The sequence below is a fragment of the Chelonoidis abingdonii genome, chromosome 14 (assembly GCF_003597395.2).
Source record: "Chelonoidis abingdonii isolate Lonesome George chromosome 14, CheloAbing_2.0, whole genome shotgun sequence".
Lineage (NCBI taxonomy): Eukaryota > Metazoa > Chordata > Testudines > Testudinidae > Chelonoidis > Chelonoidis abingdonii.
Genome location: NC_133782.1, coordinates 18,646,628 through 18,661,089, shown reverse-complemented (window position 1 = coordinate 18,661,089; position 14,462 = coordinate 18,646,628). Strand labels below are relative to the sequence as shown.

General features: G+C 40.8%; 1 protein-coding gene across 2 annotated transcripts in view; it reads left to right on the top strand.

The window, feature by feature from the left end:
• NCOA3 (nuclear receptor coactivator 3) overlaps positions 1 to 14,462 on the top strand; it is a 179,439-nt gene that overhangs the window by 132,095 nt on the left and 32,882 nt on the right. For both annotated transcript variants that reach the window (XM_075072275.1, XM_075072276.1), the window contains exons 6-11: positions 2,185 to 2,285; positions 4,335 to 4,509; positions 9,045 to 9,233; positions 9,471 to 9,572; positions 10,373 to 10,513; positions 13,504 to 13,651. In XM_075072275.1, the coding sequence (XP_074928376.1) occupies positions 2,185 to 2,285; positions 4,335 to 4,509; positions 9,045 to 9,233; positions 9,471 to 9,572; positions 10,373 to 10,513; positions 13,504 to 13,651 (856 nt within the window). The remainder of the gene's footprint in view (positions 1 to 2,184; positions 2,286 to 4,334; positions 4,510 to 9,044; positions 9,234 to 9,470; positions 9,573 to 10,372; positions 10,514 to 13,503; positions 13,652 to 14,462) is intronic.

Genomic DNA, 14,462 nt, shown 5'->3' with positions numbered 1-14,462 from the left:
TCTCTCAAATCATAAGGAAGAATATTTGGTTTTCTATCAGGAGGCAGTTTCTCTCCAAAACAATACTTAGTTGCTGAGATGATACAACGGAATTTTCATACAATAGGCCTTGATTTAGGAAAGCATTTAAGCACATGTTTAAATCCATTCCTGTTCAGGGCTTATTCCCTATTCAGCATTTAGCAGATGCTTAATTTTAAGCATGTGCTTAGTGGGACTTAAGCACTTGCTTAACTTTAAGCATTATGTTTAACACCCTTTATGAATAGGGAAGCTTTCCTGAATCAGGGCCTAAAGTTCACCATTTCTTATTAACTTCCTTAAACTACTTAAACAAGCAATAAAAGCTTAAAATAGGTCATAAAGCAGTTGTTTTTCAAAACATAGATGAATTAGTTGCCCACTGGAGTAAAGAAATCCATCTATTGCCTATTAGGTAAAGGTTCCCTGCCAACTTGGATTGTTTGAAACTAATTAATAAAAGAAGCCCAGTTTCTTATTCAGTGCTATGTCCTGAAATATTAAATTATTTTTTAAAATTCATGTTACATTTTTCTGTCTTTTCTGCTCCTGTTTTGGTGTTTGAGAGCCTTTCTAGCAAGGAAAAATAACTGGGGTCCAATACAGTCAGACTGCAACTAGCTGACCATGTAACCCAGGGGTAGGCAACCTATGGCAGGCGTGCCGAAGGTGGCTCACAAGCTGATTTTCAGTGGCATTCACACTGCCCAGGGCCTGGCCACTGGTCCAGGGGGGCTCTGCATTTTAATTTAACTTTAAATGAAGCTGCTTAAACATTTTAAAAACCTTATTTACTTTACACGCAATAATAGTTTAGTTATATATTATAGCCTTATAGAAAGACACCTTCTAAAAATGTTAAAATGTATCACTGGCATGCAAAACCTTAAATCAGAGTGAATAAATGAAGACTCGGCACACCACTTCTGAGAGGTTGCCAACCCCTGATGTAACCAATTAAAAAGTCCCATTAACTGTACACAAAATGTAATCAAGTGCAGAATAAACTGGGGAAAATATAGAGGAACATCAGTTTTGCTAACAGTATGGTTTTCAGGTTTTACTTGTAACAATAGTAGTGTTTTAAACAAATCAGACAACTATAATTGTTAAATTTGCTGTTCCCCCCCATAACCTCTGGTAATTGTGAGGTATGTGCTGGTGGAAGTGACTTCAAAAATATTAGAATAGATTACGCATCAGCCTGCTGCAATATATCACACACTTTACCTGGAATGGTAAACTTCCAAATTCTGCTCTATCTGCCCTGTTGGAACATGTTTCTATTTTTTAAAGTAGCCTTAATTGCTATTTTAGAAGTACTTTCTTGGTGGCATTATTGCCACTTCATTGTGCACTTCACTGGTTGATAATCTTCCTTTGGTACATTAAACTCCTTTTGTGGTCTGCTTAAACAGCTAGCAGGTGCCACAGTAATAGAGATTACTGCTTGTTTTCCATTACTTTACTGTGTGGGTTTATCTTTTATTTTTTTTCTCCTTGTAACAAACTTTTACTTTTTCTTCAGTATATTTTAGGTTAAAATGCTGAAAAAGTGTTTTAATTATTGGCATCAGATATGATTAAATAATCTGCGGAAGGCCAAGTGAGAATTTGTTTCCGGTTTTGTATTTTGATTTGGATCTGAGAACACAATTAAATGAGCAAACCGTACATTCTGCATATTAAATTGGATTACTTTCTAGACTAAAGCCTAAATTAAGCCATAACATGATTTAAAATGTTTATCTTCCACACGGTTGTACAGGAAGAAGGGAAGAATTAGGAAGCTTTTCATTATATTGAAAAGTTTGTGCTGGCCAGCCAAAGGTGACCAAAGGACAGTCATTTCATAAAGCAATCATCTTCCCAGTGGAAGAAGTTTTGTCATGGAAACTGTGGTGGTGGTGTGGCAGAATCCAAAATTTGCTAGGTGCTTTCAAAACACACAAGAAGACAATCTCTGCCCAGAAGTTCTACCGTATAAGAAAAAGTGTTGTGCTCCCTCTATGCATATAATTGTAACATTAAATGGAATCATATAATTACAGCTTCATTGCTTATTCTCAGGTTTCCTGGAATGCAGCACATAACTTCAAAAATATTTCTATGCTTCAAAACACAAAATGGTGCCTTTTTGAAAACTTGTCTTCTTGATTTTAGGAAAAACAGCATCCTGTGATGATGATGTACAGAAGGCTGACGTATCTTCTACAGGTCAAGGGGTTATTGATAAGGATTCATTGGGACCTCTTTTACTACAGGCAAGTGTAAATGATGTCCAGGTACAACCAAATGAGATTTGATATTGCATATTCTTAAGCAATAGATTATGTGACAGGAATACAACACTGAGAAATGCTAGTGTGCAAGGGCAATGGAGAAAATTGTTTTAAAAGGACAAAAAAATAACATCCATCATTGTTTTCTCAACTCTGCTGAAGCAGTCTAGAGGATTCAAAATCAAATGGCATTTGGGTTTGCCTTAGCATGCTGTTCTATTTTTGTAGTAGTCCCAATAAACTACTAATAAGATTACATTGACTAGACTCTGCGTTCAAGTTTTTTTTCCCCCTTTTTACCCCAGGAAATGGCCATCAAGGACTTTCATGGCTTGATGATGGTCTGTAGACCGAGGGTCTGATTCTGGGAAGCAATGAGCACCTGAATTCCCATTCTCTTAGGGGGAATTTACAGGTGTAGAATGGTGCTTCTTAGGATCAGTTCCAGAATGCCAGTGGTCTCCAACCTTTTTACGTCCAAAATCACTTTTGAATCTAAGGGCAACCCAGCATCTACCCTGCCCCTTCCCCAAAGCCCCACCCGCTATTCCCCTCCCCCCCAAATTACTCACTCTCCTCCACCCTCACTCACTTTCACTGGGCTGGGGTACAGGTTTGGGAGGGGGTGGGGGCTCTTGGCTGAGCCTGGAGCAGGGGGTTGGAGTACACCAGGGGTTGAGGGGTGCAAGCTCTACGCGGGAGTTCAGGTGCAGGAGGTGGCTCTGGGCTGGGGCAGAGTGTTGGTGTGTCAGGAGGGGGTGCAGGGTGCAGTCTCTGGGAAGGGGGTGTAGGAGAGGGTATGAGGTGCTGGCTCCAGGAGGGGCTCAGAGATGGGGGTTGGGGTGCGGCCTCACACCAGGCAGCATTTACTTCTGGCAGCTTCCAGTAGGCAGTGGGCGCAGTGAGGCTAAGGCAGGCTCCCTGCCTACCTCGGCCCCACACCGCTTCCGGAAGGGGCCAACGTGCCCGGGGGAGGGGAGGGGAGGGGAGGCTGCTGGGGGTACGTGGCTCTGCGCACAGCTTCTCTCTGCAAGCACCATTCCCGCAGCTCTCCCGGACAATGGGAGCTGTGGGGGCAGTGCTTGCAGGTAGGAGTAGTGCATGGAGGGAGACCCCTGCATCCCCAGGGCCACAGAGCTGCACTGCACTGGCTGCTTCCGGGAGCAGTGTGGGGCCAGGGTCGCCAAGGAGTCTGCCTTAGCAGCAGCCGCACTGCACCACCGAAAATTGTGATCGGCTGGGAGATCCTCTAGGATCAACCAGTCAATCGCGATCGACCAGTTGATGACCACTGCAGTATGCAGTAGATCTGTTTCCTGCTGCCCTCATGTGTTGAGACTCCAAATTACATAAGAATCACGTAGGTAACATTTATTAAGAGTTCTAAAAACCAGGAAACCGGTACTACTGCTTAGTACTCAAAGTAGTTCAGTATGTTGTAGGCTGCTATCTTGAGTCAAGTTTTTGAAGTACTTTCAAAGCTAACTGTCTTAGAGAGATTCTAATGCTGTTTCTGATTTGGGAATGAGTACAGTGGTTTTTAAAAAGTGAATAGTCTCTCCCTCCTCCCCCCCTTTTTTTTTTTAATGTTCTTCATTGGTATTGAAAATATATCCTTAAGAAGGCTATTTCCCTCACACTCCACTTCTACTTCTTAAAGGTCTTGTGGCGAATTTATAATCCTGACTTTGACTTCATTGTATTGTTATAGAAGTTATTGAGATGTCACAGACTCAGTGTCATGTTTCCAGGCTAAAAGAGTTAAAAACCAGATGTTTGATTATCATCATGGTAAGATCAATAGTGGAAGAACAGTTGAACAGCGGGTTTCTGATACTTGAAACTTTCCTTACTATGAAAGTTTCTCTTTAACAAAAACTCAAAATTTTAATTCTTTTACTAGAAAAGTTAAGTGATTCTTCTCCTAAACTACAACACTTTATCTCCCACTTACTTCTTAAAATGAACTGTTTTAGCAGGTCTGGAATTTTGTGTGTGTGTTTATAATGTATTGTTGCAATGTATTTTTAGGCATTGGATGGTTTCCTGTTTGTAGTAAATCGAGATGGGAACATTGTATTTGTGTCAGAAAATGTCACACAATATCTGCAGTATAAACAAGAGGATTTGGTTAATACAAGTGTCTACAGCATCTTGCATGAAGAAGACCGGAAGGACTTCCTTAAAAACTTACCTAAATCTGCAGGTAATAGGGTCTTCACTTAAATGCTCAGACTTCTTTTAAAAAATAAATAAATAAACGCCAAAGTTGTTAACCTTACAAAACAAATCTCTTTCTTATGGTGCAGCTATCACTTGACTTGAGTTTTAGGATATGACTCTTATATTAACTTTTAACATTAAATTAATAGGAATATTGCAACATTGATTATGAATTCTTTGCTGTTAGCAGACTAGCAGAATAATGAAAACAAAATTCCATTACCGGGACTACCATTTACATTTATATCCTCTTGATCTAAGTATTTAAAATGTTACTTTCAAACTAGAAATTATATAAACAACTAACAGAACTTAGGTGCAGATATTCATGGTGTATGGGTATAGCGAACAAATGCCTAGGTTTATGGAGTTGCATGTTTCTATACTCTGAAGAAATGAGAGGGATGGGCATTTGAAGTTGGTTTCCTGTTTCTAAAGGATTCATTATACATAAAGCCTTGAGTCTGTCAGGGAAGTGACTGATTCTGTGACCTCTGTGACTTCTGCAGTGGCCAGAGTGACTGACCCCAGGAACAGCCACACAGGCCACTACTGGGGCAGTCTTGAGACCCTGCACCCCCCCAGCAGCAGCAACGGTCTTGGTCTGTCCTCCCCAGCACCAGCGTGGCCACTCTCCCCCCGTACCAGCTGTGGTCCTGGGCCATCCCCTGCCGTGGAGCACCCAAGATTTAGTCAGGGGTATATAGTACAGGTCATGGATCGGTCACAGGCCCTGAATTATTGTTTACTGTCTGTGACCTATCCACGACTTTTACTAAAAATACCTAGGACTAAAACATTTTTTAATTATACATGAAAATTTATCCAGAATAAAGTGAAGTGTGAATTTAATATGGATTAATTATTCCTGAATAACTCTGTGTGGACATGCTTATTCTGGAATGACAGTGCTTTATTCTGAAATTGCTTAATACATTTCAAATAAACTACCTCAGAATAAGGAGCTCTTATAATAAGAGGTTTCACTTATGGAGTTAATCAGGAATAGCTATTCCAGAATTCCTCATGAAAATAAGCCCTAAAATAATGTTACACAAGTTCTCTCCACATCCTGATGAAGCTCTGGGAACTGTTAACAATTCAACTTTGACGTTTCTCTCCCCATTTTGAAGCAGAATAATTAGGTTCTTTAGACCTTCTGCTTTTCAAGCAGAAGATGCCTTCCAGAATTGTGTAAATACTGTAATTTTACGCAAAAAGCTGATTGAATGATTTCAATCAATATCTCATAACTATGTTGCTAGACAGCTGAGATTTGAAGTCAGTGAACAAATGGGAGCTACCTGCCGTTATTTTTTTTAAATGAGGGAATGACTTTCCACTCCTTTTTGGCTGGGGCTGAAAGTACCTTAGGCCTGGTCTACACTACGCGTTTATACCGATTTTAGCAGAGTTAAACCGATTTGACGCTGCACCCGTCCACACAACAAGGCCCTTTATATCAATATAAAGGGCTCTTTAAACCAGTTTCTGTACTCCTCCCCGACGAGAGGAGTAGCGCTGAAATCAGTATTACCATATCGGATTAGGGTTAGTGTGGCCGCAAATCAACAGTATTGGCCTCTGGGCGGTATCCCACAGTGAGCCACACGGACCGCTCTGGACAGCCATCTGAACTCGTATGCATTGCCAGGTAGACAGGAAAAGTCCTGCGAGACTTTTGACTTTCCTTTGTTGGCCAGCGGAGAGCTCACCAGACAGGTGACACGCAGCTCAGCAGGTAACAATGCAGTCTCCTGAGAATGAAAAAGAACTCCAGCATGGACACACGAGAGGTACTGGATCTGACGCTATATGGGGAGGATTCTGTGCTAACAGAATCCGTTCCAAAAGACGAAATGAAAAACATTTGAAATTTCCAAGGCTATTGGAGAAAGCCACACCAGGGACTCAGTGCATGTGCAGAGTGAAAGTTAAGGAGCTCAGACAAGCCTACCAGAAAACCAGAGTAGCAAACGGAGGTCCGGGGCAGGCCGAAACATGCTGCTTCTAGCTGAGCTGCTGCAATTCTAGTGGGTCCGCCCACTACCAACCTGTCGTGGATTCCGAGGTGGGGGTGGTAATCTCAGCATGGCTGAGGATTCTGCGGACGGGAAGATGAGGAGGAGGAAGAGGAGCGAGCTTGCACAGAGCACACAGCACCTCTCATTCAACAGCCAGGAGCTTTTCTCACCAGCACGGAATTACCCGCCCAGACAACGAAGCCATGGAAGCGACTCTGGTGAGTGCTTTGTAAATATAAAACATGGTTAAAAGCAAGCGTTTTTTAATGATTGATTTGCCCTGAGGACTTGGGATGCATTCGCGACCAGCAGTATTGGAAAAGTTTAACATGTCTGCGGATGGCGGAAATCCTCCAGGACATCACCCGCCACTCACCCCGTGGACAGCCAACAAAAGGCTGTCATTACTTTGGAATATTTTTTGGCCTTTTCCTTCCTCATCCTCCTCACAAACCACACGGGGATACCTTGTCAGTTCTCTCCTCTTTTATAATGATTTTTAATAAGAATACATATTTTTAAATGATAGTGACTTTATTTCCTTAAACAAACTGTAATCGAAGGGGAGGGGGGGTGCTTACAGGAATGAGTCAATCAAGGGCGGGCGTGTTCATGAAGGGAAACAAACACAACAGTCACACCATACCCTGCCTGTGATAAACTCGTTTTCAAAGTCTCTGTGCGCACGCTTGTGGTGCTCTCTAATCGCCCGGTGGGTCTGCGCGTAATCAGCGGCCAGGTATTTGCCTCACCTTCCACCCCGCCATAAAGGTCTCCTGCTACCTCACAGAGATTGTGGAGCACACAGCAAGCAGCAAAACAATGGGCATTGGTTTGGCTGAGGTCTGCGCGAGTCAGTAACTTGTCCAGCGTGCCTTTAAACGGCCAAATGCACATTCTACCACCATTCTGCACTTGCTCAACTGTAGTTGAACACCTCTGCAACTGTCCGGCTGCCTGTGTATGGCTTCATGAGCCATGGCTCAAGGGTAGGCTGGGTCACCCGGATAACTACAGGCATTCAGCACCCCAACGTTATTTTCGGTCTGGGAGTAATTCCTTGCTGCCCTGAAACAGAGCAGTGTCCTGAAGACGCGAGCCTCATGAACCTTCCTGGCGTCCCACGTGGATGTTGGTGAAACGTCCTTGTGACCACACGTGCTTGCAGCACGTGAAATACCCTGCGTTTAGTACTGGGTGCCCTGGTGCTCCGGTGCAAGATAGGATATGGGTTCCATCTATCGCGCCCCCACACCCCCCACAGTTAGGGAATCCATTGCAGCAAAGCCATTCACTATGACCTGCACGTTCCCAGAGTCACAACCTTTCATAACAGCAACTTAATGATTGCTTTGGCTATTGCATCAGCAGCACCACAGTAGATTTCCCACTCCAAATTGTCCCAGCTGACGTAGCTGTCTGGCGTTGCAAGCTTCTAGAGGGCTATTGCCACTCGCTTCTGACTGTGAAGGCTGTCTCATCTTGGTATATGCGTTTCAGGGCAGGGAGCAGTCACAAAGTTCTATGAAAGAGCCTTACACATGCGAAAGGTTCGCAGCCTGCGAATCATCCAAACCTGCAAACTTGTGGTCTCACCAGTCGTGAGTTTTCCCAGTCCAAATCAGCATTCAATGCTAGAACCTGCCCATTAACCGAGATTCAAAGTGCAGGGGCCCGCGGTTTGAGAGAATTCTGTGTCCATGTCCTCATCACTCTTGTCGCCGCTCTGCCATAGCCACTGCCTCCTCGCCTGGCTTTGCAGGTCCTGGTTCAGCATAGACTGCACGAGAATGCATGAGGTGTTTACAATGTCCATGATTGCGGTCTTGATCTGAGCAGGGTCCATGCTTGCTGTGCTGTGACGTTTCCACAGTTCACCCAGGAAGAAAGGCGCGAAACGGTTGTCTGCTGCTTTCACGGAGGGAGAGGTGAGGCTGTACCCAGAACCCCCACGACAATGTTTTTTGCCTCATCAGGCACTGGGATCTCAACCCAGAATTCCAAGGGGTGGAGGAGACTGTGGGAACTATGGGATATCTACGCAATAGCTACCCACAGTGCAACGCTCCGGAAATCGACGCTAGCGTTGGTACATGGACGCACACCGCCGAATTAATGTGCTTACTGTGGCCGCGTGCACTCGACTTTATACAATCTGTTTTACAAAACCGGTTTATGTAAAATCGGAATAATCTCGTAGTGTGGACATACCCTTAGAGGGGATGGTGTTCTTTCAACCAGCAGTGAAGAACACTATCCCCAAAATATCAATATGATGACCTTTTAACAAATCTTTTAAAAAAAGTTATAGTACGTGAACCTCAAAAGAGATGAGATCAGGTATGTGAGATAAGATCTTACTTCACTCGCTTTCTCTCTCTCATACCCTGGGACTGACACAGGTACAACAACACTGCACACTTCAAAAATCAGGCAATTAAGAATTAATTTTATTTTAAAATCTTTGTGAACTTTTGTGATTATTTTCTTTTAGTTAATGGAGTTGCTTGGACCAATGAAACACCTAGACAGAAGAGTCATACGTTTAATTGCCGCATGATGGTAAAAACATCTCACGATCTTTTGGATGATGTGGGCAGCAACCAGGATTCGCATCAGAGATATGAAACCATGCAGTGTTTTGCTTTATCTCAACCAAGAGCTATGATGGAAGAAGGGGAAGGTAATTTTTCTAGGGAAAATCCTCTTACTACAGTTATTTACTACTTAATTTTATGTTATAAAGCCTGGGGTTTCAGAATTCCATATTTTGAATAATTTAGGAGTTAAATGCAAAATCCTCAAATCTTGTCTCCCATGCTATGGCTTTATCTTAACATTGCAAGAGTCCTGCTCCTTTATAAGAAATGTAATAATAGCATAAATAGGACACAGAGGAAAATTAACACTTTCATTGCAGATTTGCAGTCCTGTATGATTTGTGTGGCATGTCGCATCACGACAATGGAAAGGGTATTTCCAACAAACCCAGAAAGCTTTATTACGAGACATGACCTTTCAGGTGAGAAATCTACTTGAGGTGAAGGTAATGGAGGGTAAAGGCTCTTCTTCCTTGTTGTGTTGTTTTTGTATACAGTAAACTGTGACAAATAAGTTTTAATACTTGGAATAACTACTACTTATACTGTTGTCTTTCTTCCTTTAACTGGGTAATATTTCAAATTATTTATATTGCATCTTCCTCTGGGAGTATTCCTAAAGTGTTTACTAATCATATATCAAGTTAACGAAGACTCATTGAAATAATTTCTCCTTTCCTTCTGTAACATCATGAAACCTTTATAGCCTGCTGTGGTATTTAAATTTTAAATATTTAGACACATTATTGGGCAGTTGTTTTTTCTTTCAGAGGCCAATCACCTGCGGCTCCTATTGATTTCAGGTGTAGTTCTTTATATCTGCAAACCATGCCCTCGGGGTCTCCTTTCGGTTGCATAAAACCAGGGAAACCCAAAATTGTTATACGCTTTTGCGAATTTTTGCATTCACCTCTGGGTGCCTCGATTTCCTTATATGTAAAAATAATGTGGTAATAACTTGCCTCACAGGGGTGTTCAGAATTTATGTTCATAAAGCAGTTTGAGATCTTTGCACGGGAAGCTGTGTGTAAGTGAAAAGATTAGACAGACACTTAGAAAACAACTTCAGTGCTTAGATTCTACAGTGATGGGTATATTATAAAGACATAATATAGACAATATTTGGTGACTCTTGAAATACTATTGTGTATTTTTAATATTAAGATTATATTTAAAATGACAGAGACTCTATGACTATTTTAAGTTTTCTTTCCTATGACAGGTAAACTCGTCAACATAGATACAAACTCATTACGGTCTTCCATGAGACCTGGCTTTGAAGATACAATCCGTCGGTGTATTCAGAGGTTTTTGTGCCATAATGATGGACAGTCCTGGTCAAACAAACGCCACTATCAAGAAGGTAGCTCAGATTGCAGTGTTCAGTATACTGTCTTTCTTGCTAGTTGCAAGTGTGTGTGTGTGTGTGTGAGAGAGAGAGAGAGAGAGAAAACCACTTAACTCTGCTATTGTATATGCTTTTCCATGTCTTGAACCAGTGGAAAACGCTGTTTCTCATATTTATAAACTGAGAGATGGTGACTTCTCCATTAAGGAATGTCTGGTGTAGCAGCTGTCTTGTTCAAGTATGTCAATTGGTGTTTATGACAGGTTTTATGAAACATACCAGACAGATATTCCTGTAGATTGAATGTATCTGTTCGTCCACAAGATAGGTACAGCAGGAAAGCAGCAGATTAAGCCACGCTTCCTTAATGAGCTGCAGCATGGCTGTATGTTGACTTGGAGGGGTCCACTTTTAGCAAAAAAAAAAAATAATAATAAAAAAAAGGGGGGGGAGGGTACACTAGTTTATTTGTTAGGTTTTGTCAGGAAGGGGGATGTGCCTATTATGAAATAGACTGTGACCTGAAGAAGAGCTCTGTGTGAGTTTCAAAGTTTGTTTCTCATCAACAGAACTTGGTCCAATAAAAGATATTACTGCACATACTTTGTCTCTGTGCCATCAGGTCATTTTATCTAGTTCTATGAATAGCCCTTAGTTGGTAATGTCTTTTGGTCACAGATTACCTTTGCTCCATTCATATGAGAGCTACAGATGAAAGATCATATTTAAACCTTTTTCCTTCTATGCCAAATAATCTGTTTAATAGAGAATTAATTATATAAATATGTTTACCCAGCTTTGTCTGGGAAATTCTAATTTTCACCCTTCAGGAAATTCTGAGACTTTGAAATTTTGTTTCGTCCCAAATTTGGGACAAAATGTCAAAATCTTGGAATTTTTCATGAGATGACCTTATAGAAACATTTTGTTTTGATTTATATATCACATTATAATTTACTATAAAACACAGTCAAAGTTAGATGTTTCAACCTCATCAAAATGAACTGTTTAGATAATTTCCAGTTGAAAATTTCTATAAAATCAGTAAGTTTTCATGAAACATTTGAATTTCATCAGATCCCCATTTTTTGATGAAAGTTATTTTATTGGAAAATTTTTTACTACTCTGATAGATACTAATTATTGCATCACATTTGAGGATGATTTGAAGATTGAAATGTCTAAACCTCTTTCTTGGAATCAGAGCAGACCATTGATAAATGCATCAGCAGCTTTAGAGTTCTGACAGATCTGTGCAATCAGCACAAAAAACTGCAGCAAAAACTATATTCAAATCGCCGACTGAGGAGATATCTGAGCCATTAGCGATTATCTTTGAAAACTCATGGAAGACAGGAGAGATTCCAGAGGATTGGAAGAGGGCAAATATAGTGCCAATCTATAAAAAGGGGAATAAGGATAATCTGGGGAATTACAGGCCAGTCAGTTTAACTTCAGTACCCAGAAAGATAATGGAGCAATAAGCAATCAATTTGGAAACACCTAGAAGATAATAAGGTGATAAGTAACAGTAAATATGGATTTCTCAAGAACAAATCATGTCGAACAAATCATGTCAAACAAACCTAATAGCTTTCTTTGTCAGGATAACAAGCCTTGTGGATAGGGGAAGCGGGGGAAGCGGTAGATGTGGTGTATCTTGACTTGAGTAAGGCTTTTGATATTGTCTTCCATGACCTTCTCATAAACAAACCAGGGAAATGTAGCCTAGATGGAGCACTATAAGGAAGGTTGGAAAACCATTCCCAGAGAGTGGTTCATAGTAAAGCTGGAAGTGCATATTAAGTGGAGTACCTTAGGGATCGGTCCTGAGTCAGGCTCTGTTCAATATTTTCATCAATGGCTTAGATAATGGCATAGAGAGTACACTTACAAAGTTTGTGGAAAATACCAAGCTGGGAGGGGTTGCAAGTGCTTTTGAGGATAGGATTAAAATTCGAAATGGTCTGAAGTAAATAGGATGAAATTCCATAGAACAAATGCAAAGTATTAAGTTTAGGAAGGAAAAATCAATTGCACACATCAAAATGGGAAATGACTGCTTAGGAAGGAATACTTCAGAAAGGGACCTGGGGGTTATAGTGGATCACAAGCTAAATGAGTCAACAGTGTACCACTGCGTTGCAAAAAAAAAGTGAACATCATTCTGGGATGTAGTAGCAGGAGAGTTGTAAGCAAGACATGTGAAATCATTCTTCCACTCTACTCTGGGCTGTTAAGATCTCAACTGGAGTATTGTGTCCAGTTCTGGGCACCCCATTTCAGGAAAGGTGTGACAAACTGGAGAAAGTCCAGAGAAGAGCAACAAAAATGAGTAATGTCTAGAAAACATGACCTGCAAGGAAAGGTTGAAAATATTGGGTTAATTAGTTTGGAGAAGAGAAGACTGAGGGGGACGTTCTTCAGGTAAAGAAAAGGTTGTTACGAAGAGGAGGATGAAAAATTGTTCATTAATCTCTGAGGATAGGACAAGAAACAATGGGCTTAAATTATAGCAAGAGAAGTTTAGGTTGGACATTAGGAAAAACTTCCTAACGCTCAGGGTAGTTAAGCACTGGAAGAAATGGCCTAGGGATATTTTGGAATCTCTATGATTGGAGATTTTAAAGAGGAGGTTAGACAAACACCTGTTAGGGATGGTCTAGATAATACTTAGTCCTGCCTTGAGTGCAGGGGACCACACTAGATGACCTGTTGAGGTCCCTTCCAGTCCTATACTTCTATGATTCTATATTTTGATTTGCTGTCTCTCCCCTCCCCGCCCCCCGTTAGTCTTTGGGAACTGTAGCAGTACGTTCCAAGTCTTGGGATACCCATCCTGTATCATGTCTGTTTTATGTCTATTTTTTAATCTCGTTTTTCAGCATATTAATCTGATGAGTATTTTGTTCAACAATTATAGTTAAAGCTTACGTAAATTACTTGGTCTTTGGAATCTGAAATACAAGCAGATTACCACTGTGCAATTGTTTTTTTCCTCACAGCTTATATACAAGGCCATGCTGAAACTCCACTGTATCGGTTCTCCTTAGCAGATGGTACTATAGTGACAGCACAAACAAAGAGTAAACTGTTACGAAATCCAGGAACTAATGACCGTCATGGATTTGTCTCCACCCACTTCCTTCAAAGGTGAAATTAACAATGTTCATCTGTCATATTTAAATAGTGTAGCTTTTTAAAAACACACATTTTTATTGATATTTGATGCTATATAACAGAAGTGGCCAAACTTACTGATCTTCCAAGCCGCATACAATAATCTTAATTTTAACTATAGAAGAGCTCAAGCCACAGTTTGGCCACCTCTGCTATACAAAGATTTGTTTAACCAAAATAAGCAACATAAAACAGCACAAAACAATATAGTAAGCACACATGAAAAATTGGCACACTCGAATAAAATTACTGTTTTAGATCTCACCTACAATAGGTTTATATATTCAAGAAACAAAAACCAAACAAGTTTTTTAAAGCAGGTCTTGTTTTACTATCATAAACCCAGTCTACTATCATAATAGCTAATTTGTAATTTTCCCTCTGGGTCACTATTTTATCCATTCATTTTCCTCTATACTATATACTTTTAATAATAAAGCTTGGATAGATAGAAAGACCTAATTAAACTATCTTCTTTGCCACTTTCTTACTGGAGATCAATTTAAAGACAAAGAAATAAACTGGTAAAATATACCATACATCTCTCAAAAAGTAAAAAGTCTGACTTTGCCTTAAATAGTATCTTCTGTAACTTGTCCCTGTTGATTGCAAGATTAATTGAAAGGCACTTTGGAAGTAGTCTGTGGCTGTCACTGCAGAAATGCTCCCAGCTGCTGGTCAATGAGCAGCTGAGATTGTTTATGGCAATATTAAAGTGTTTCTTTTGTGATAAGTAGAGTGGTGTCATTCGTTGACTTGGAGAAGAAAGTGATGCTTGATTCCT